The sequence below is a fragment of the Lepisosteus platostomus genome, chromosome 1, assembly GCF_059453375.1.
Source record: "Lepisosteus platostomus isolate fLepPlt1 chromosome 1, fLepPlt1.hap1, whole genome shotgun sequence".
Taxonomy (NCBI): Eukaryota; Metazoa; Chordata; class Actinopteri; order Semionotiformes; family Lepisosteidae; genus Lepisosteus; species Lepisosteus platostomus.
The window spans coordinates 57018591-57044085 of NC_142611.1; the positions used below are offsets into that span (position 1 = coordinate 57018591).

General features: G+C 37.6%; 1 protein-coding gene across 1 annotated transcript in view; it reads right to left on the bottom strand.

The window, feature by feature from the left end:
* The window catches only part of slc10a7 (solute carrier family 10 member 7), a 129081-nt gene extending 103814 nt beyond the window's left edge, over nucleotides 1-25267 (bottom strand). Inside the window, exons 1-4 of the mRNA XM_088633139.1 lie at nucleotides 25025-25267; nucleotides 22590-22672; nucleotides 18381-18517; nucleotides 15327-15402 (exon numbers count right to left, since the gene is read on the bottom strand). Coding sequence (XP_088489265.1) covers nucleotides 15327-15402; nucleotides 18381-18517; nucleotides 22590-22672; nucleotides 25025-25124 — 396 coding nt within the window. The 5' untranslated portion in view covers nucleotides 25125-25267. The remainder of the gene's footprint in view (nucleotides 1-15326; nucleotides 15403-18380; nucleotides 18518-22589; nucleotides 22673-25024) is intronic.
* Between the last annotated feature and the right edge of the window lie 228 nt (nucleotides 25268-25495).

Here is a 25495-nt window from a genome sequence, read left to right on the forward strand (position 1 = left end):
TTGCTGTTCAATTAATGCATATGAGTAAATAAAAGTTTAGAGAGATCTAAACACAGAATCATGAGGGGGTAGTCTTGGTTCTGGAGAGCTGGTGTGTCTGCAGGTTTTAAAGCTCTCTTCAAAGCTCCAGGACCTGAAAATCTAGGAAAAGATGTTAAATGAGCTCTATTAAGCCAATAATGACCTGATTTAGAATAAAAATCACAATTTCAGGATTTCCTGGCTAAAAACCTTAATGCATGTACTGGGCATTGATGGATGAAACCCAATTTATACAACCTGTTCAACCTGCAAATTATCATTAGACATCACTTGAGATTTAACATCACGTAACCACAGAAGCAAAAGGCTAGAACTGAGATTGGCGAGACAGAGTCCTTTGGAAAAAACTAAATCCAAGGGCAGAGAGAATTTGGAACTGTGACATACTGTGTTATGACTTGACAGAAGTATTTGTCCATTCCATTATACTGCCAAGAAACTTCTTAATTTCTTAAATTACATTTAATAAAGAGAGGTGGGAGGCATTTCCACGGCAGGTCACTGTGATGGGAAAGATCCCCCAAAATTGCTTATTTGCACAAGACAGAAATCCAAGAATTGATTAAGACACCTGTACCTGCGGAGAAGTTCTACCTACTGCACATTGTTTTACGGAGTAGCAGTGAAGTTAATGCATATCAGCAGTAACAGCAGATACTCTGCATCTGGGCTGCACTCTGTAAATGAGGGCACTGTCAAATGGCTAAACACAGTTACAGTCGATTTTAATGGCATGACTGCATTTGTCGAGGATAATGCCAGTTACATGAAGAGGACATCCAATGACATGCTTTGAGCCTTGTTGCCAGATTCAGTACATTTGACAAGTAATGGTCATGTAACAGCTCTTGTTATTAATACCTGGGTAAATCATTTCCCAAAAGCAGACACTGAACGCAATCATAAAATATTTTTGAACATTGCCTGAGTTATTGGAGGTAATAAAACAGGGAAGTTGCACTCTACCTTTTAAGATGCCACATGAGCCACATGAGCCATGTGCAACATGGGAAAAATGGTATTCTGTAGCAAACCCTTAGCTTTTACTGGAAAAGGAAAACCAACATTTCACTAAATACTGTAGTGTTGAAGCATACTGTGTCATTTATCTGCAGGACAGCTGACATCTCCCTGTGGGCACCAGGCTGACACTGCAGGCCACACCATGCACTTAATGCTGCAATGCAACTCTCTATGACAGAAGGTAGTGATAGGGATAGTTCTTGATCCCATAAAATAACTTTTATTTATTATTGTTATTATATTATGTTTATAGTATATCAACTAAAATATTTTTCTGCATTCACTTTCTAATTTCAGTCAAATATAGATAAATAGTTCAGGAATCAGTGGTAGAAAGAAGAAGTCTATTATGTTTTACATGTTTTTGGACAAATTAAACTGTATATGGATTACTGGTAAATCAAAGCATTTCAAGACCTTTCTGAAGCATTCTGATAATCTTTTCGCTGGGAGTCTCAAACAGTGGTGAAAAACTACTATAAACCCCAAAAAGTAAGTGCACTCCCTCATTCAGCAACTTGTGGTACCCCCTTTAGCAGCTATAATATTTTTGCAATAATATAAGTTTATTGAGACTTATAGAAGCATCATGCAGTTAGAAATTGCAGACAATTTGGTAGGACGTCGACTCCTGGGTAGATTGGCAACGGTTTTGAATTTCCTCCAATTATACATTATCTTTCTTTTCACACAAAGGTAATAAATATGGCTGACTTTTTAAAATAAATATGACAAATTAAAATTTTCTGTGTTTTATTTGTTAAATGAGTTTTAACTTAGTTGTATCTCCTGTCAGGACTTTGTGAGAACTAAGTGAAGGTCAAATATAAAATCTTAAGGGGGTGTACCTATCAAAACACTGTACATAGAATAAGCGTCTTTAAAAATGATCAATTTTTCCATTTTAGAGAGCTGACGTGTTTGGTACTGTACATGCAGAAACTAACCATGTGGTGAATAAGAGGCAGAACAAGCTAAAAATATGGCAAATAACTTTAAAATATTCTTTTGGGGACATATCTTTTAAAATATAATAGCAGAAATTCTGAGACTTTCAACACTCTTTACTGTATGAATAACCAATATGAACAAATTTACACTAAGAGAAATGTCATAGGAAAAGGTGTCTAGTTTGGATCTTTCAGTCTAGGAAACTTTTTCTTCTTTCCTTTCTTTTCAATATATATTTACAGAAATGAAAATGCACAAAGACAAAGCTCTAAATTTTTAAAAACCACAAGGGCTTTTATATTTCTTCCCAAAGGCATTTACAGAGGAATAACTCTTTGCATGCAGCATGCTTGTGATCTATTGTCCATAGTCATTTCTCAAGTGCACACAGGTGCATACATTGAATGGAAAATACTGTCGGAAAGGCTCTGAACCACTGTGTTGGACTCCTTAGAGGACATTTATTTTTCTGAAGTGAACTTCAATCACAGGCAAGTAACATGATGTCAAAGCTGTAATTACAAAATTACTTTGTTATGACTAAGCAATGTAAAGGTTGATAAATACCCCAATATACTGTACAGTATGTTGTAAATTCCTACATAGAAAGAAAACACCATTAGCTAGGCACAAAAGGAGTACAGGGGGTTAAAATTAATTTGGGTAAAAAGAAAAATCAATCTGTAATACTGTACATAAACCTGGGGAAAAACTTAACCCCTAATGTAACAAATAGCAATACGTAAACGCAGCCATGTAAACTCATCAATTTTTATATTAATAGATTATTTGACTCAAATGAATAGCCCTACCTATACTGAATTGTAGTTGAAATCTAGTAATAAATACATAGTGCAATAAAAGTATATACATTTATGACATATACTTATGGTAAATGAATATTATCAAACACTTCTTAATTGTGGAAACTGAAAACACTCACACAACTTACCCAGAATCTTTACTTTTTCCTCTGATCTCATTAACTTTTTCTTTTCGTCTGGAAGCTACAGTATGTTGTGTGGTAAGGGTATTAACCAAAAAAGTACAAAAACCATCAAAAAAGGCAAACACCAAACTTTTCATCAGAGGAGTGCAAACAAGACAGAGAGAACAAGGTGTGAGGTTGTGTGGATGTGCTGCAGATATTTTTACAAGATTCTAGAGCACAGGTTACTGTAGATACCACTTTTGGTGGACTGCGTGTAAATGCTAATTTTTCAATTTTTCTTTTCAACTGACAGATATTTGTTCCATTGATTTTTTGTTAGTTCAGATTTTTAACAAATCCACATCAGGCAAACCCAAGCTGGAGAATGGTCTACTGTACTGCATTTAAAGCATTACAGAATAATTTAAAAATATAATTATCACATTTACAGGCACACAAATGCTATGTAATCACTGCAGATCCCAGGTTATTCAGGGAACATTGTTCTTACTGGAAAAGCCAAGCAAAAAACAAAAAATAAGAATGCTGTAAGGTTAAGGTTTGTATCCATCACCAGATACAGGATTGTTAGTTAAAGTTAACATTTTCATAACCAATGAGGAGAACAAACACAAATGCATATTTCTTAAACCAGGGTAGGCTGAATACGCACAAATCTGACCAAGGTTTAGGGTGATAAATGTCTACACATTATAAATGAAATGCTCAAGTCCAGCTGTGTCTTTCTACCAGTTAACATTTTAAAATTAAATTCTGTGTGTTTGTTTTAGCTCTTTTAGCGTGTGGAAAACATAAGGCCGACAGTGCAAAACGAAAGCTTGTGTTATTCAGTCCCAGCGCAGATCCCATATCACACCCTACAGAGCTGACAAAGCAGCATAGAAGGTCCCCCCGCAGGGACCAATTTCTAATTGGTGGAGAGGGCAGCTTAATGTACATGCCCATTCAGTCTTGGGCCTCTCTAAGGAGATGCTAGGCAACCCGCTAATTAGTGCCAATTGTGGGGCTGATTTTTGAGATGTGGACAGTTGTCCACTAGGAATATGACTGAGACCAGCTATATTGCACTGGCCTCTGCAACTGCCAACAGTTGAAACCTTCCTTCAATCACCAGGTACTCATCTGGAATTTAGACTACAGTACAGATCATGTGTACAGTCCTATGGGGCTCATTACAGTCATTGCTGTATATGAAGCTTGACTATATTTCCAATCTTTGCCCCAAAAAAACACATTGTAAATTTCTAGTTTCGATGTGCTTTTACCGCTTATTAATTTGGAAGACATAATGAAAAAGATGACTATTTTGAATTCTACACACTGTGAGGTGTGGTCACAAGGAATAAAAACTACAGGGCTTTCTATGATCAAAAACTAAACACTCTTAATTGATTGATTAATTAATATCGTAATACAGTTCAATATTTACCTATTTTCTTGAAATACCTTTGCAATGATATTTAACTTCAATGTAAAAAACCCCAATTCAATTGTTTTTTTTCCTAAGAAAAGATGAAGAATAATAAAAGTAATTTTATTCTGCTAAATAATTTAAAACACTTTTGCAACAAAAGCAGTAATAGCAAAGAAGGAAGTTATTCTAACCCTGGTTTAGATTTTTATGTTTTATTTTGTTTTTCCTACACTACATCTGTAAAAGCCCAAACTCTTAAAAAGAAACAGATGACCTATTTTGTAGGTTTACCAAGTTGTGCGTGTTTTTGGGCATCAAAAAAAGCTCTTGATACTTTGAACTGCAGACCTATTCTGTGTAATTTGAAAGGGCACATACCAAAGTGTTCATGCTTCTGGGTTACTCGTACCATCTAATAAACACACAGGTCTGAGTGGTAACAAAACACAGTAGGTAAAGGCTTGCTACAACCTCAGGAGGATGTAGTGTATGATATATATGAAACAAAACCACATTAAAAAGAATAACCTTAAAGAGAGTTATCCACTTTTTCCCACATATATACCAAGAAATACACAAATTTAATTCACAGTGATGTCCAACACCAAAAGATTGAAAACCGGCAGTAGAACAGGAGTATCTAAATATTTCAAGGGATGCCTCCAGTGCTTGTTACAAAAGGCTGACAGTTCAAGGAGCAGATCCTCTTGATTTTTCAGAGCTTGGACCAGAACACCATGACCAGGACCCCCTCTTTTCCTTATGGACGTGATTGTTTGTTGATTCTTTGACCCTACACCACATCATACCTTCACAGTTCTGAGTGCAGAACTTATAAATCCTTAATCCGATTCCCTGTGACCAAAGGAAATGGAATCCAAGTGAGTTTGTTGCAGGCTTTAAACAATTGAAGCACCCTTGTCCTGTTTTTTTTTAAGATTGTTAAAAACCCTACCTTAGATTAACATTCAAACAACTACAGTACACTCCTCATAAAAACAACACCTGTATTGGATGATCTGCCAGTTGTTTCAGATCAAGGCAGAGAAAATTCTTAAGGTGGAAACAACACTCATCCTTAAAGGTGTAAATCTTGTTTTCCTGTTGTCTTCTCCTCAAAGTTTTCTTCTTGCCGAACGTACAGTACACCACCAACGTTTTTATCACAGTCCTCAAAACAATTTGAAGTTAAAGCTTATAATGTCAATAAATTAATGGAATGTCAAAACAGACTAGTGTAGAGGATGGGGAAACAGGAACACAGAAAAGGCAGAGTTTAAAAAAAACTTGTGTTTGAAACACAAACGTTCAAGCAAATTTTTTAATAAAATAAAAGAACATATACATGTGTATATCAGCTGCATCAAACTCTGAGGACAAATTCAGATAACAAAAAAGACCATCTTATCTTCAAAAATAAGTCAAATTACGCGCACCTTTTGCAAAGGTGTAACATATGAACATCTGAAGATAGAATTATGAAATGAGTTCACAACAGAAATCACACATTTTGTTTACAATAAGATTTTGATTTTTAAAATGAGTATTTCCAATATTTTAGACATCAGTGGGGAGCTGGTGAGTAGCACATGCTGTAGATGTTAACTGCTCTTTCAGCTCTGTTTGAAAATTAGAAATAAAAAACAACCTTTTGGCTATGAATACTTCTTCAGGTGTTAAATAATTCTATTTATTTATACTAAAAGAAAGAGCACAATCAATTGACTTATCAATTATAGTTGTTTTAAAAACAGTTTTCACCACAGACAAATATACAAACTGATTGCTCCACGTGTGGTTACAAAGGAGAAAATCCAGTTAAAGACAATCTCTCTAGGAGCCATGTATCGTATTTTATATTAAAACATCACCATCATTGTACATTTTCCAATGTTAAATCCTTCAAATAACCTTCAAGAAATTATTACCTAATAAAAGTTTTCATTGGTGCAAAAAGGCTATAATAATCAACTGTAATCAAAATAGGTAGCATGCTTTAGTTGGTTTTAAATACTGTACTTTGAAGGTTTGGAATGTTTAAATGTACAACAATAAGCCAATGGGAGATTTCATGCATACTCAAGAAAAGGTACTTAAAATGAACATTATGAATTGGGGAAAAAGCAGAACACAAAAACAACACAGGTTATAAATCCTTATTTGAAGAATTAAAAATCACTATTTCAAATAAGTGATTGGTCTTTCCATATAACAACTATAAAGGTTAGGTGGTTTGATTTGGATCACAAGGCATAGTCACAGTATACAAGTAGACCAGAATTTAGATTATTCACAGCATTAACAAAGTAAGATACAGTACAGTACTCATCATAAACAGGATGACCACAAAAGCATTACATGGGGCCTTAAATGTGACACTTCCTAGGAACAAATTAGTAATTACCATTCAAAACCTAAATAAAATGCATTTATGTAATTCCACCAGGTAGTTATCCAATACTACAGTGGATTCAGAAGAAACAGGACAAATCACAACTCAAGTACAGTGACCTATTCCACTGTGCATGTAAGGAGAACCTTGCTATGCAATACAAAGATGATTTCTTGAAAAAAAACTTTCTAAAAGGCAGATATACACAGGCAACTGCAGAAAGAGCAGGCAGAGGCAGACAGTAAATCTAACTGTAAGAAAATTGACACATCCGAGTTTAACCTCTTCAAAAATCCCCTTTCAAACAACTAATGTAAAAGAACGAGCACTATCCACACCACATGTAGGAAATCAGCTTAGGCCTATTTACATATTACAGAATATGCAAGAAAATCAATTGATTACAGATCATGAAACATGCAGGGAGTCTAAAGAATGAAAAGAAAGATCACATTATTGTATATGAAATCAAGCATCTCACTCACAAGTACAGCTAATGCAAAACACCACTCAGCCTTCTAGTTAGCTATATCAATTTATAGCAAACATTTTGCTCAATCAGAGCTTAACATAATGTGCACGCCTTTAAGAAAGCCATGAGAACCTTTTCACCTCTATCTTACCACTGGGTCTCAGTAACCACCAAATGTAAGATGACGTGCCTGAGGCCAGGCGAACACTTTTGTTAGTTTGGAAGGAATATACCGAGGTTCCTCAACACCAAGCTGTTCTGAAAGCTGCTTTTGCGCTCGAGCCGTGTTCTGACTCAGCTGGATCGCACTTCCTGTTATTCGCTCCCACTGCTGTAAATTTTGCTGCAGCCTAAAAACCTACAGCACATTTATGCCGAAAGAAAGAGTTAATTAGAAATACAAATTCTCCCAGATTGTTATTAATGGGAACTGTAGAATAAGCAACACATATTTTGTGCCCATAAGTAATTCTCAGGTATCTTTGATCTCCAGCCCACAGCGGATGCTGCTGCGTACCGCTGTCTGACTTCTGGGAGTTTGCCAGAACCAGACATCTGGCTACTTTGTTATCATTGGCTGATCCTCTCCCAGGAGGCCACTCTTGTGACACCAGGCAGAGAGTGTCCTGGCAAGGAAAATTATCAGCACATTTTGAGTGGATTAGAGTTCCAAAGTGGTCCTCAAATCTCTACAGGGGTCTTGTGAGCTGTCTTCCACTGGGGTTTCTAGATTCATTACACAGGCCCGTGACTTAAACAGTCCCATAATAGAGCTATAAGCCAGTGTGAAATGTTCCTTGCTACCGTGGGTCTCGAAACAAGGAGGCTAGAAAGAGTACGACCCTCTAATGGTTTTGGATTATATTTGGCACCTTTTGATAGCTAATATTCTTCTCTTTCCTGGCTAACGCTTAACAAACAGAAAACAAGTTTTAAAACCAGCTTCTGTGTTTATGTCCAGTATATATGGAATGTGTGCAATTTTTTGTATTACCTTTTTTACATTGCAAAAAGTCTGGTCTTAGATATTTGTCCAACATAAATAAGAACACAAATAATAAAATCAAATATCACTGATTTATTAGGATTCATAGATCATAGATTACATATAACCCAATACACTTCTCTCAAAGAGGTGAGACTTTCACTCCACTAAGCACATCTATCAGAAGACAGTTTTATGATTTTTCTTCATTAAAGTGGATGGCTGGAATGATTTAATTGCAGAACCCAGGATTTAAGATTATGACTATTTATCTTTTTTTGCATTGATTTTAAACTCTGACATTTACATTGTTAGAAAACTCTTGCAAGCAAGAAAATAGCCATCGTTAAACTGGAAATATTTTTCTTCCATTTCATTTCTATTCACTTTCAATTGGATTAAAACCAAAGCTATAAAAACTGTATTTCACAAACGTCTGCGGAGGCCCAACTCAGTCTTAGGCCATTTTGCTATACTGAACACACAGATTCACACACCCACACACCAGGGCCCATTGACAGAAGCCAATTTACCCGCCAGTGTGTTTTGGAGGAACCCAGAGCACCTGAAGGAAATTCCATGCAGAGAGCTCCTCGTGTCCAGAACGGAACTCGGGGCCCCAGCACTGCAAGGGCGCAATGCTGCCCAGCATACATTCTCTTCAGTTCTTATTTCGCTTCATGCCTCTTCATGAAGAGCAACAACTCGGAGCACTTAGGTAATGGTACGTATTTTATTAGTATAGAAAAAGTAGGGAATGGGGACAAGCCCTATACAGTTGCATTTTAACCAAGCACATAAATGTACACAAGTCGCTCAACCAGTAACGTGCTTGTTCCAAGCCCAGGCCAAGCCCTATAATCCAGACTTCTCCAGCCCACACATGGGCTTTGTCATTATGCAGCTGTGTCTGGGATCCCAGAAAGGCAGCACACAGCCTTCTAATGGTCGAGATACCCTCAGCTTCTCCGGAAACGGAGAGCCTGGGAGTGGACAGGGACCTGTGAGCTTGTGGAGCTGTCAGTGTGAGCCGGGTCACTCCTCCAGTCAGTTAAATGTGCTGTGTGGTCTGTGTCAGCATGGGAAATGGCAAGGGGACTGACAGCACACACTTCAGAAGAGAGCACTCTGCACTACTCACACGCGTGTCGTTACCAGAGACATACTCCTAACCTATCAAGTCAGATTATGAATAGGCAATGTCTCCCCAGCAAAGACAATTCTCATGCAGTGAATATAAGTAGCTAAGAAACAATAGACAAAGGGCACAATACAAAGAACTTCAACATCAGTGTTCATTTTAGGCATAGCACTGTACTGGTTCAAATTCTCAGAAATCCTGTAAGTTATCTCCAACCCCATTCATGAGGGGGTTTCAGGTGCTGTGCACTGTGAAGGTAGAGTACATATTTAATTTTCAAGTTATTATTTACCCACAGCCATTTCTCTCTTTGTCTGGTGTGGAGAAATTCAGACATGACCTTCTTTCTTTCTCGGAGAACTGACTGCTATAATACTTTCTTATATGCTGATTACATTATATTTCATACAAAATCCAGACTTGTTCTTTGACAAATAAGTAAACCCTCATTAGGACCGACTAATATGGGGGGGAAGAGGCGGCTGATAAAAGTGGAAGTTCTGAGTATCCGGGAGATGTATAGCCTATGGCTTGAAAATCGCATACAGCCGTCTGTTTCGGTGTCAGTATCGAATGCAGCACATTCAGGCAAATGCTCAGTGTATCTAACAACAGTCTCTGGCACTAGGCTTACACAACACCCTATGGATGATCTCTGCCCTTTTTAAACAAATTCTGTTATATCAGGTCCACTGCTCTTTAAATGTCTGGAGGCCCTTAAACTCCTGCCGTTGACAGAGTGTTGGCCCCATGGTCTGGCCCCAGTCTACCACACAGATCACTCCCACTCGATATGCACAGTGGCCAGATTCTAGTTGTGCTGGAATTCCGCACCCTGTGGGACTGGGGATTGTATTGTTATACACTAATATTATGAAACTTTTTATGAACACAGCTTTGAGATACTTTTATGAAAAATGCTATACATAACAGATTATTGTCTTTACTATTATTTAGTGTTACGCTGTTCCCTGATGATTATTCATTACATCATCCCTGTAAATCTTAAAGAAATTTAAAAGTAATAATAAAACACTACAAGTCTGTGCGTTGAAATGGGTAATAGGTAGTTTTGTTCCTATAACATTAAATTGCATGCTAAATTCTTCATAAAAGGCTATTAAACACAAGCATCATTATGTAGTTGTTATTATTAAGAAAATAGAAAACAATAATAACTATGTCTGGGCTTCAGATAACATGGACATCAAATTTCAAAAATTATATCAACATCTTGGTATCTTAAGAGCTTCAGCCATATGATTTATTATTATGTATTGGTTTAACCATAGAACCCCAGGTCCTCCAATTTGAAACTTGGTGCAAAGGTTAGGAATAAAGTGCCTTATGCTGAATTAAAGGCTAAAAAAAAACAGAAAAAGTGCAGTCCAAGTAAAGCTGCAAGCAATACAGGAACCAAAAAATGTTAATTTACTGAAATTATACTCTTGGACAAAAGACAATAAGGGCGGGCAGGGTCTTGAAGCTAAGGCAATACTGATACTGGGAATTCAGTACATTGTGCTTAATTATTGGAAAAATGTTCAACTTGACAAAAAAACTCCAATAAGCATATAAAACACCTTGGTATGTTCACTCCATAGCCTTAAAATTGAAGTCTGATTAATGCCTCCCACTACAACCACTGCAAATAATCCACTCAATTTTAATTAAAAGCTAAATAAATACGACCCGTGAAACTGGCTAGACACTGTTTGTACCATTGCCCTCCTTGATTTCTCCAAAGAAACATTTCTCCACAATACGTCTGCATTCAAATATAGCACTGGGATGTACAGAAAGAGGTAGTTAATTTCATTTAAACAATAAAGGACATATTGTAGTAAATAAAAGAAGACAATCATTAATTCCTTTGAAACTGCCAACTTTAAATGGTCTGTGAAAGGCTTAAATAGTTAAACAGGTTTGGCTATGCCCTTAATTTTAATTACAAAAACATTTCCTGCTCAGTTTGACAGATGATAACGATCCACACTCTGCTGCTCTTGAGAGGTTAAATGACTGTGAATTACAGGCTGCTGAAAGGGTTAAGAAAGGAATGCTGTCTAAGCACACAGACAAAAGGCATTGTACTATCAGAAGAACATTATTCACAGCATCGATTGAGGTGTAGCCCCTCTCTTGTGTTTCCATATTCGAGTACAAAGCTGCGGTGACCCATTAATATTACATACAGTGAAAATGCAAAGCAGGAATTAATAACGATCTGAAGAAGTGGCATGTTTGTCGGTTCCCAGAGGGACCACTTGGTAGACACAACGCAACTTCGTGGCGAGGCTGTCCCTGGCTCCATTCCTCTCTCCTCCCCTCTCCCTAGAGCAGGAGGAGCAAGACGGCTGAGCCGGGGTCAGGGAACAGCCTGCTGCTGTGCCAGCTTTTCCTGGGACCGCCAGGAGCACAGAGGAGCCCGCGCATTCTGAAACTGTACAAACACTCTATAACGAGTTTATGGATACCTGATCAAAAGACGAGACAAACCAAAGCAAAGGCAACCTTTGGTCCTTTTAAGATAGAACAATTAAACCCTGCAGTCTCTGGAATTCATTTCTGAAGACAGCATTCAGAGTACATTGATTGCTGAAATAAGAACACAGACATTCCATGTCAGGGGAAATAAAATGTGCAGATAAGGTATATAAACGAGATGAATTTTATACCATGTTGTAAAGGGGCTCTGTGGATGGGAAGGATATCTGCAAGGGAAGGTGAGTCAGAAACAGCTATCAGAGCCAATCATCACAGATCCTGGTTCAGCAGAGCAGGATATCCTTTCTGTAATATTAATTCATTACACTTATATTGAGCCAGTGCGCCAGTACGCTCACCACACACCAGCTCTCAGTGGGGAGGAGAACACAGTGATGAAGCCAATTCAGAGATGGGCATTATTAGGAGGCCATGATTGGTAAAAGCCAATGGGAATTTTGGCCAGGACACCGGGGTTACACTCCTACTCTTTACAAGAAACACCCTGGGATTTTTAATTACCACAGAGAGTGGAAATCTCGTTTTATGTTTCCATCTAAACGTAAAGTGTCCCCATCACTCTACTGGGGCATTAGGACACACACAGACCACAAGGAGAGCACCTCCTACTGGCTCCTCTAACACCTCTTCCAGTAGCAACCTTAGTTTGTCCCAGGAGGTCTCCTATCCAGGTAGTTACCAGGCTCACACCTGCTTAGCTTTAGTGGGTTGTCAGTTGTGAGTTGCAGGGTGATATGGCTGCTGTAAGCTTAGTGATCACAAGGAGGAAAGGAGGCTTCCTGACTGCCTCCTTACCAGGGTCACTCAGACCTACAGACAGTGTCTGAATTTGTACAGATCATCTCAACCCTATATCGTGCTCAGCTGTTATTCAAAATGGATGTAATTTGCAAAGTCTTTCTTTTCTTTTTTTTTCCCCCACAGTTTTGAACATACTTTGCTACCACCATATATTTGTGACTATGTAAAGGACATCAATGAAACACAAATTACATGCTTATACTGTCAATGTAGTTTGAAACGAAGAACTAGAAATTAAACTTTAAGAAAAACATAAAAGTTCATGGACTATTTTTTATCACTCTTAACATCATTACATAACCTACAGTATGCCCATGCGTGTACTGATTTTATATAATGAATGTTCTTTCCTGAATGTTCTTACTTTAGAATTATTAATGATCTGAAGGAGAATAGTAAATAACAATGAACGGTACTTGTTTCTTCTACTTAAAGGCACTGAACAAAACCAGTTTTCTGGAGCAGGGTTTGTTGTTACCACCAGAATGGCAAACTGATGAAATTTCAATTTAAGTAAATTCCATCATTTGATACCAAAATAGTAGCAAATCCTAAGGACCTTAAAAATGAACAATTGTATTATTAATTGACCATAAAATACATTTAGTCTCATTGACGCATCTTTGTAAATACTGCCCTAAAAATGAAGCCAATACTGAAGCCAAGTCATTCTGTCACAACCATCGGTAGCAGAAATTGAACATTAACAAATATGATAACAATATTTCAACTATGTCACACAAATTTGGTATACCTACAATATGTTAAGAATTGCTAGTTAATACACAATAGCCAATGACCGCTTTGGCTAGTCTTTATCATGATTTTAGTAACATTACCAAATGCAAGCCTTCATGAACATCAAAACTACGTCAGAATAACCAATGTCACTGGTTCAGACCGCACAACTCCGGAAGAAAAGAAAAAGATTTTCATTTTCAGATCAAATGGCAGATAAAAGCGAGACATTGAAGAGAGTATGGTAACTTTTTTTTTTCTGAATTTAAATTTCACACCTCCCCAGTTTCAGAGTTGTGAAGCACTAGCCAACACTCACCTCCATGTCATACCCTCACTGGAGAACGGCAACGTGCCCTGACAGAACCATCCACCATGTCTCACACTGTGAGCCGCACAGCGCCCACCGCCGCGTGGGCTTCGTCTGAAAGATTGATGAGGCTCACAGTGACAACACCACAAGCTACCGTGTGCCTGAAAAGTCATACCTTGCTGTGCAAAAGTCTCAGATGTTTCTGTTCTCCCCTTTTCACTCAACGCTCTTCCTTCTTTAGACAGAAACAATTCTGTGGTGATCATCTACTGGAATTTTAGCCATTTTGTTTGAAGCTGACAGTTAATCCTAACAGATCTGTAGTTTGGAGAACAAAAAGCTTTTTATCTTTATGGATATGTGGAGGTACAGTAAGTAGATGAAGCTAATGATGACGAACACCAGAAAATGAGTCAATTCGATTTGACTGGTAAAAAATGACTGATTAACTACTACATAACGACACAGTTCACCTTTGGTTGTTGTGATCTAGGATTTTAAAGATTCTGATTGCTGCATATTAAAACATTGCTAAAGGATAAACTTGGTTTCTTCTCACCAACTAACTAAGCTACAGCATAGCAATAACAGTCTAAGCTGTTACAATTGCGGCAAATTCTAGCTGAGGATTTGAGTAAACCAATGCTCATAACATATAGTATATTCAAAATCCTGATTGTGCCTAAGATGTCTAAGACATTTGTGCAACGGTGTAGGTGTTACTCTTCCTTTAAGCCCAAGGAATACCTGTTCAGATCTGACCAGTACCATTGGTCTAGTCGTGTATTGCCTTTTCTGGATGCTTGTCACATGCTGAACGTCACAGTCCAGACTTCAACCAGCAATGCCTACAAGGTTAAATTCTCCCTCAAAATGGGAACCCAAATATACCAATGTGAAACATTGTAGCAGGCTGCACTGGGTTTGGTTGTATGCAGAATGCTCAACTGAAACACTATAGTCTTAAACAAAGCACATGGGGCTCTTCCTTACCATTAAAAACTGCAGTAAAGGTTATGCATTTCCTTATGTGAACAGATAAACTTAAGTGTGCTGTACATCAATGGTAAAATTTTATCTTACTATCTGCCACAATCTGCAATTTAAAAAGAACTGAATTGGCCTGAATATAAAACTGGCAGAAGATAATATACACAACGCCATCTAACTGCGCCTATTAAATATGTACGCTTTGAAACACAACAGTAAAGAAAAGGACCTAAAGGAAGCTATTCAGGAACATCTCTATACAGCCTTACTAGAGGGTCTCATAACTGATAGCCCATTTGAAAATAAATTATTTAGAGCTGTAGTGTTTTAGAAGACACCAAATAGTTAAGATTAGCCAAGCTCCTGCGATACCAGAAATGTATTCGATATTCTGTAATTAAAAATATTTGTCAAGACGCTTATCAAAAATAAATGCACAAAAGTGAAATTAACCTATGAATGGTGTTGTTTCTTACAATTCTGTAACATGCTTTTCCAACAAAATGCAAACATCATGCACTGTGAAAATGAATAACTTCAGGATAGTACTGCATTAAAACTTGGAAACCCTCGGAAAAAGCACAAACCTCTGAAGACGCCTTACCTCATTTCCACCAACAGCTTTGGTCAAAATAACTGCAGATGACACAGGCGGAGGCATGCAGCCAACAGTCTGTAATCTGAGGATTAAAGAAGAGACCTCTGAACAGAATGATAAAAATATCAGAGTGGCAACAATCAGGAATTGATTGAGCATCTAAATGGAAATAAACACAAGGAAGAGAAGAGCATAGCTAGCTCCCCAGTCATGACTATATAAACGCAGAGCAATATTTTTTCTCTGAACCTCAAAGTGCGTGGAGTAGTGTTACTGAGATGAGTGAATCCGTCTCAGAGCTGAGCCACTGGCAGTGCCATGGGGGAGGCCAGAGAGTCGTTGCTATCTTAGTTCTGCAGTGTAAACCAGGCTTCAGGGTGCTCACTGAAATCAATGTGGACTCATTTAGTTTCCGTATAACTCACAGTAGATGTGTTCATTATGATATTTACTGTACATGTTTCATGTTTTACATGTTGAGGAGTTCCATGAAATTCTTCCCTGTTTCTCTTATCCCCTCTCCTCCAGTTAGTACATCAACATTGAATGCCTTAACTCACCTATCCAGAGGCTCTGTGATTGTGTTGGCTTTGCTCTTATATTTGGGATTTTGGAATGAAACACCAAGGATTTATGCAATCTAAGACACTGAATCTACCATACAATATGGCACATTTATGGATATTTGTAAATGTATATTGTACAGTGCCCTCCAAAAGCGTTGGAACATTATTTCTGCTATACGTTCAGGCAATATGTATTTGAAATCATGAGATTAATCCATGCAATTTCTCTGAAGCGCTGCTGAAGATGTGTTTTACATAAGCAGATGAAATGGCTCTATAAACCTCAGAATTCATCCTGTTGCTGCCATCATGAGTCACATCATCAATATGGATGAGTGAGACAGTTCCAGAGTTCCCCTTGTCTATATGTGTTGTAACCAGTGTTGGAAAGGGGCTCATCATTGTGGGGTGCAGACAGCAGGTTTAAATCTCAGTTAGTCTTCTTGTCAGTGGTAGGATTCTTCTAGATGAGATACACTGTTCTTATGTTCTGTGCCTGTTCTGCAGGTGACACGCCTTTGCCTTTAGATCTCCATGTCCCTACTTAACTGGAAATGTCTTTAAGATTTAGTTGTTCTAAAGATTTAGAATGTTTCACTTTCACACTGGTGACTACGGTAACAGGGGTAAATTTTATCCTGCATTTTGGTAAAAGTAAAACATAAAACAAGAGAGACATTGATGGAGGCTTGCAGTCCCAGGTGTCGAGGAAGAATGAATGAAAAAAGTCTTTATAACACGGGGCAGAGAGAGGAGAACACGTGATTCCAGTTATGTAAACACTTTCTTGGAAAATGTAGATTTCACATAAATACATACATACACAGGGCTTTCATAGAAATGCAAGACAGAAATGACAAGTAAAAACACACTTTCTATTAAGCTTGACAAATGTATGTTTTATAAAATAAGTCGAACTAAGGAGCCTCGGGGCCCAGTAGATACACTAGGACCTCTCTGTCTGTGGGAAAGTCAAAGTTTTAAAACAAATACACAGGTCTGAGAAAATAAACATTCCCCAAAAAGCTGCTGATGATCCTAAATTCATAAAACTGTGTGGTTCAAAATCAGTGGTTGTTTCGTGCCTACACTTACCAAACTCTGAAAACAATTTTGTGTGTGGTTTTAGTTTACTTATCGCTACAATTTAATAATTAAAAGGGGCTGAAAAATAACCCATTAATTTGCTGTCTCTATCCATTCATAAACTCCTATTGGAATCTCACAATCACCTTACCAAACCATTTTACATGACCAAAACTCACCAATACAGTATGAACAACTGTATAAGGTAAGGTGCATTTAACTTCTGTATAGCACTGCATTAAAACCTGGACAAGAACAAGTATTACACTAACAATTATGGGGATAAGGCGTAAATGATTTGTATGCAGCTAAAAGTCCCTGTCTGAACACTTAATTAATTATTCCAGGATTGTATGAGCTGCTGTTGGTTTCCAGTGATGTGTAGAACTGATTGTATTATTAGAATTTCTCTGCAGTGTCACAATAATGATCAAACACTGATGAAAATGAACATGACTTAGTGCTACAAGTCTGGATTTACAAATAAACTGAATGACAGCAAGTGCCACAAAAGAAATAAAACTGAGGATAAAAACAGGAATTAACTTATGTATCCTGTCATATGAATACACTACATACCGTAGTACAGGACACTGCTCTTGACTGTAGCAAGTTTGTTCTGTGTCACTGAATGGCATTTCCTTCTATTATAATAGGTGCATCATTTTAAAAATAAAACACGAATTTCCCAAACCTTACATACATCCATGGATTGAGAAAAATCAATGTTTTACTGCAATATGGATTGCAGTAAAGTACTGCGTTAGGAACATGCACTGTACTGTACTGTATATAAATATGTGAAAAAATGTATAAAACGTTTAATGCCGTATTAAAAAAGTAATGAAAAAATTATTTATATTTCTACATATCCTAAATGTGTATTGGCTTTCATTTAAACATGGTCTGTCTGCTGAAGCTAGAGAACAGCAGACTTTACGGTATATTTTCCCACACATTTAAAGACCACATTCACCATGTTCCTGAAATTGAGACAATAAAAATTATAGCAATATTTTGTACACTGGTGTTTCAGAGACAGTAAAGTTTCACACAAAAAATATATGCCTTGTGACAAATTAAAAGTTATGGCTGGGAGATACAATAAGAAGATCATATCTGAAGATTAAAAAAAGAAAATCATCTTCACGGCCTGTATCTGAGCTATACATAGATCGTATAAGCCACAGCTGTTTTATTTTACACATAAACCACAATAAAAATAGGGTACTGCTGTGTAGAAGACAACTACTGAACCGCTAAATGCTAACTTTACCTTTAAAATATTGTATTAAGAGATCTCCCATCACAATTTAGATAACAGATTAATTGACAATATCACGCTTATTTGGTTTATATTCAATGAACAATACTGAACTCAAATGAAGTCAGTTAAGAACAAACTTACCCTATTAGCAGCCATTTGTTGATGGTGGTAAATGCCAGGAACTGCAGGAATAACCATGTTGCGGCAGGGAAAAACACCAGCGTGAAGATCTGCACAAACAGATGAAGCCTCACGTGCATCAGAGCGCTCGTCAGCTCCTGTGAGAAAGAGAAGCCACGTTACTTTCCTCCTTTAGACCGGCGTCTATCCGCACACCTTATCGGGCGTGCCATGGAGTTTTTGGAAAAAACAGTTACATGTTTTTTTTTTAAATTAACAAATTACATGGTTATATATTAGTGTTGTGTCGCAGTTAGACAACTGTCCACGGCCATCAGACTTTAAAAAAAGAACAAGAACATAGGGCCGAGGGTGGCCGAGTTCTCTCAGATCATCACCTCCTGCCAGGATAGGTTGACTATGTTCTTTGAGGCAAACTTATATTAAACATTAAAATATATTTTGTTTAGAATATTAATAATTATATTGTTGGTATGTGTGTTTGTAATGATGGGGCAGTGTGCCACAAACTTTTTATATATATGCAGTATGTAAGTGTGCTCTTGGATGGAAAACACTGAGGAAAGCTGCTTTAAACAATCATAAGGGTTTGAGTGAGGATTTAATGTTGTCTAATGTGACCAATACATGGGTGGCAGATTGTCCTCTAAGACAAATAACCCAGAATTCTTTCCAACATAATATACTAATAGGAAAAAAAAACCCTTTCAACAGCAGAACATTTACAAAGTTATGAGCAGTAAAAGACCTCTTTTCGGTCAGAGGTGAACTGACATTTTATTGAACAGACGAGATGGTCTGATCGCCATCGGAGCTGGCAGTGTGAAAACAAGCAGGAAGATGGAGCACGATCTTGGCCAGGCGCCTTGACTCCTGGTCTCCTACACCATGGCCTGTCGCTGATGAACTGTAAGGTCTTGCCAAATTATAAAATCCTGCGAACACCCTGAAAGGCCAGCGACAGCATATCGATGGCATGAAAACATTTCTCTCTGTTAAGCAGGGCATATTGGTTTCTATATTTTATTGGTTGCAGAAAGTTAAAGCACCTCAAGCACCTTTGATAAAAATATTTAATCTATATCAAAATCTATATACTTCATTTTTTCTAAACTTAAAAGTTTATTTTTATGCTACAGCAACAGCTAAAAAATGTAATGTGCTTTTGCATCGTAATTATTAAATGGAGTTTATATAACGAAAGTTCGGGAGGGATGACAACAACCAAGCTCAATCGTTTCCAGCCGTCAGTAATCAGCAATCACTCCCTTCATCCTTCCTCCACCAAATGCTATAAATACCAACGCGATATCTCTCTCCCTCGCGTGCATCCCACCTCCACCCCAGCTCCACCTCTGCAGCGACCCCTTGGTTACCCGGTGTGGGGGTCCTGGCCTCCTCGTCCTATGGCCAGGAGGTCAGCCCTCAGCCAAGCTGGTTAAGCCAAATATCAGCTCCAAATATCAGCTCCAGTTTTACATTGTGAAGCTCAGTTTTGAATGACTGGCTTTCAAAACCTGCACGTCCTTGCATGAGTGCAAACAAAAACAGCACCAAGAAGCATGACATCACTGATTCTATGAGTGATGTCATGTCATGAGGCATAACATCACTCATTCTAGAATCTAGCCCTCCTGCTCTTCCAGGAAAGTGAAGGACGAGGTGATTTCTTTCATCTCAGAGGAATCATGAAGTCTGCAATGTTACCTGGGTGAAGGTGAAAGCTGTTTCTTAGTCTTACTGCAGAGAAAATTTAACATACAGTACATAAATTTTACAAAAAAGACTAAAAGTACACAAAACACTTATCTTAAAGCTACAGAGATAAATTACATAAAAGTAATGCTATTCCAGGTTTCTTTAGATATGTGCTTATAAAAACATTTGTATTGCTTACCAAATAAAAACCATTACTTTTATAAAAGGGAATCAAAAATCCTTTCTCTTTGGAACACAAAGAAAACAAATTCTACATTTTGAAAAGATCCATGTTCATCTGGTTTGTGGAACAATATAATTAAGAATCTAATTCTTCTTTTAAAATAAGGTCTTTTATCAAAACCTAAGTTTTTACACACACTTACCAAGCTCTCACTAACACTTTTTTTCAGAACAGTGAATTCAATAAAGAAAAATGATCATTATATTTTTAGTGCAGCAAACTTTAATCGCCCAACTCATCAGCAGAACAGTGTGAGAAATGACAGTGTGACAGCAGAGAGCTTTTTAATTTGTAGGATCAGATAGTGACATGATCCATCAGAGGGAGGTGGAAGATTTTTCAGCAGTGCTGAAGAAAAGAGGAAAAGGAGGTAAATTAGCATCGACTATTAGACAATGGATGACAAGCTGATACATTATCACAAAGGACAGTCAAAGGTAATGAGAAATGCAGTGATGATATTACATCATGACTGATAAAAGGCAAAAGTTGTCTTCCAGTGTAACTAATTGGTAAAGGGTTTGACGTGTTTGTTCTCTACAATTATGTACTGTTCAGTTACACAACAGGAGTGTGGATACACACAGGAGTCCAACACTTTGTTGAATGGGCGCTAAATAGGAGCACTGCAAAACAAAACTGGTAGATTTCTGCTCCAATGTTTTAGGAACTCTGAAGTGACCACAACAGACAGAAAGAGACAAAAGGTTGCTGACAGATGTAAGGTTAAGGAAGCAGAAGATGGACTCTTTGCTGTGATGTCCCGAGTTAAACACACAGGTTCTCAAATCACTATCCATCCATTTTCTCACCACTTTATACAAATCAGGATCACGGAAGAGCTGGAGCCTATCCCAGCAGGCAACGGGCACAAGGCAGAGTAGACCCTCGATGGGACATCATACTCAGACACAGACACACACACTCACACAGCGGGGCTTATTTTCCCTGAAGACTATTAACCCTCCAGCAATGTCTTTGGACTTTGGGAGGAAACCAGGACACCAGGAGGAGGCACAAACAAACACAGAGAGAACATGTAGCTCCACTACAAGAGAAGCTCCATCAAACTTTGAATGGTCTGTTGTGCGTGACAGTTAGCACATCATTCAGCAGCTTTACACACCACATGGGTGGTCTACCCAAACCCTCGTCATTAAAGAGGTCTTGGCTCCACTGCTCACAATTCCACCTGAAGTGTTGTTCCAACATACTGTTGGCACTAAGGCATTATTTAATCTTTAGGTAAGCAAATCAATTATTCTCAATAGGGTAAATTGATTTCTTTCTGGTTTTTTTGTCTTATATTTGATAGATTGTCAGACTAGACATTCAGCAACTTAATCACCTCATTACTTGTGTCCAATCAAGTTTCTTTGCTATAGATCAATGGCATTTATGCAACAGTCAAAGTCACTTAAGTGTATTATAGTAGGTAATAAGTGATTAATTAATCAAACCTACAGTATAGTAAAAACATGAAATTATACATATATAAAACATACATATATACAGTAAATAGAGATGAGTGTGTTTTGATACTCAGTATATACTAGAAGAGATATAAGATGCTGCTCGTTTGCTAGCATTCTTGTCTACATTTGGTCTTCAAATTATTTTACAAATATTTGTAACTAATGTCAATGCTCTCAGCTAAATTATATCAAATATGCATGATCTATCTGTGTAAGAGCATACAATAAACCTCATTATCTATCCTTCTAGAATACAAGCTGTTAAATCTGTATTCCACTTCAACTGCAGCTTACACACATACTCAACCACAAACATCCATTAGACAAACTTGCTGAAAAATCAGGAGTTTGTAAAGTTGCCAGCTTAAGAGTATAGTACAAGCTATGTCAAACAACAGAACACTACTCTTTTCTCCCTGGAATTTCATTAATGTATTTGGCAGACACTTTATCAAAAGCAACTTACATTTCTAGCACTGGGCTTATTTCTAGTAAACCTATCTGAGTGAGGCACCTTTTTCAAGAGTACAACAGCACTAACCTTCTCTGGATTTGAACCAGCAACCTTCCAATTACAACTAGTCTAGAGCCCTAATCACTACTCCACACTGCCTCCTCCACAGTGGTTTCACTTTCAGCGTGCTTTAGGAAATTTAATTATTGAAATTAGCTTCTGATCAGGGAAATTAAAAAATGATACAACAAATTAATGAATGTATATACAGTATATATATTCCAGGTTTTGCTGTGATCTTAAAATGACCACTTGTGTTCTAAGAATGAAACAATCACCTCAGTTTTTAAAGACAATCCACTGTTGAAAAAGATGAGCGTCACAGCAACATATGTAATTGTGATCTCTGGCTTCAAGGGACCTGTGAACACAGGAGAAGAAAAACCAATATTCAGTTTCAGTTTGCTTTTTGCAAATGAATAAAAAACAGGTACTAAATGAATTATGATATGTTGTCTATATACAGTACCTCAAAAGAAAACTTACAGTATATAAAAAATTAAGCTCTGTTCAATAAAAATGGGATATGAGTTATAATGATGGAAGTGTGATGATCAAATCCCTTAAGACGTTGGGTTCGATTAACAAGTTTTATTTCTTCTCGGTCAGGTAGCCACTTTGAATATAAAACAAAAAAAACTACAGAGATTTTATTGTATGGATCTCCTTTCAATTACTGTCTTTCCTACTGAGAGATCTAATCCTTGTTTTATTTTATAAATCAATCAAACTCCACTCTTCAAGCACAAAACAAAGGAAACCCCACAAACATTGTAAAGCCTGGTTCTACATACAGTATGTTCCTCTATTTCTAATTATGTCTCAATTTGACACTTGAAGAAGGCTCCACTGCCAAAACGCTGTATCTCTTTTCTTTTCAGCACGGAATAAACCTTTACCTGTTCCTTAGCAGCCTACACATGCTGATGCAGCTACAGTACCTACTTGAGCTTCATATACTGTACCTTCATATATCCATCTAATCGTTTTCTAACCACTTTACACTTCCTAACCCCATACAGGGTCAAGGAGGAGCCGAAGCCTATTCCAAGGAACAGGGCCAAGATAGGATACATCCTGGACAGGATTTCCAGTCCATAGCAGGGCACACACAGACACAAATATGCACACATTCACACCAGGGACCTGGAGTATGTCTTTGAACTATGGGAGGAAACCAGGGCACCTGGGGAAGGCCCACACAAACACAGAGAAAACATACAGACTCCACGCAGACGGCACCCCAGGTCTAGAATTGTACCCAGGGCCCCTGTGCTGCGAGGCAGGAATACAAACCACTGCACCACTGTGCCGCCCATTGTATATTTATTACAAACAAAAGAATACGTCACCCACATCACAATTCCCTACAGGATGACAGTTTGACCATCTATTTTTAAAGCAAACATGAATGTGCACAGCAACAGGTGACTGTTCTGGGTAAACAAGGTATTTATTAGGTGAAAGGACTGAGTAGTAGGAAAAAAAGCCAAGCAATCTGCTACTCCCAACACATGGACTGGTAGAATGTGCAAGTACGGTATTCCTCACTCCTCTCTGCAAAAACCAAATCATTAAACTGAAAACCTGCACTATAACAAATACATTACCGCTAACAAAACAATGTTCCAAAGACCAACTTCAACATTGTAGAGGGTACAATGGTCAAATAAAAGGCTGATAACTTACAGAAAAACCGTATATATGGTGACAAAGTTAATTTATATACAGTACGCACTTTTTTTTTACCACAACGTAATTTATTTAAGTAAAGACGTTTTTCCCTACTTGTAAAAATAGTGACTGATTAATTGCGAATTAGCAGTCTAGGAACTTCTCAGACTCAAAATCTTAAACTTTTAGTATACAGGACTGGCACTGAAAAACGCATCAGTATTACAAAACTAAACTAGCCTTGGCGTTAGTGGCACAACGCTTTCCTAGTTAGCGGTAAACAAGACGCGGGATAGATTCGTGTGAGCCTTGTTTAAAAAACACTGTAAAGTGGAAAAGAATTTAAGGAGAGGGATGAAGTATGATGGAGAGTTAATGTACTGTAGCTTTCACTGCAGCACCACCTGGGACGGGACATTTATAAAGCAGAACACGGAAGTGTATCCTAGTTACTGCAACGTGTCACTCACACTACTACCTAGTTGGTAATAGAAGCATTATGCAGAAGATTTTAGTTTTTCAGGCGTTGTACTACTGTAAATGGTTTCCTTAATTTGTTGCACAAGAGCGAGGAATACTTTATACAGGAAATATTTCTAGTTTGATGATTCGTGTAAAAAAGACGAGCCACGACATTAGCTACATACTGTACAGTATTCACTAGCTAATGTGCTTGACCCTTACGAACGATATTGGGAAGAAGGCTAGTCATTGAAGAACCGCGTGAAGGTACCTTGACAACGCTCTTAAATGCATAATTCCTTAATGGTCCTTTAACACGCATCAAACTACCCTAATTTTACCATTATAGAAGCAATTTAAAAGAATGTAGTTATCGGTTAGCCTCACCTTACTAACTACTCTTGAATGTAGATGCTCTTTTTAGGGAATGCACTTAATATTGTGAGTCTGTGGCCAATCAGAAATGGGTGAAAAAGACTCAAAATGCCTAAGAAATAATTAAGTTTTTTTTTTCAAATAGAATCTATGGATTTTGAAACGGAAGCATAAAAGTATTACTCAGGTACAGAGCACTTACCTCCCTTCACTCCAATAGAAGGCTCCAGTTTTGCAAAGGTGATCACTAACACTATTCCTATGATAAACCATTCCTTTCGTACCCTTTCAAAAAGGCCCATTTTCACATAAAAAATGTTGCGTTTGGTCTGCGCAAACCTTCGTATGTGCCGCTGTACTGCAGGTATATGATTGGACTACAGTGTGAGAGAAGAAGCGTCCGAAAGCTTTGCAGGTTTATTTCCTTACACATTAGAAGGTCGCCATTATTAATGTATCTTGCCAAAAAAATGCGCATCTCGTTTCCAAAGAATACAAAGTAGTGCACATCATGGATAACTGAATTTCTCATGTTTATTTCCACGTTTTCAATTTTTATTTGCATGTATTTAACCGAACACTCGATAATGCTTTAAATTGTTTCCTTTAGTTTATAGTTTATTTATTTAACTATTTTAGGATTCGTATATTTGTGGCATTACGGTTCTATTTG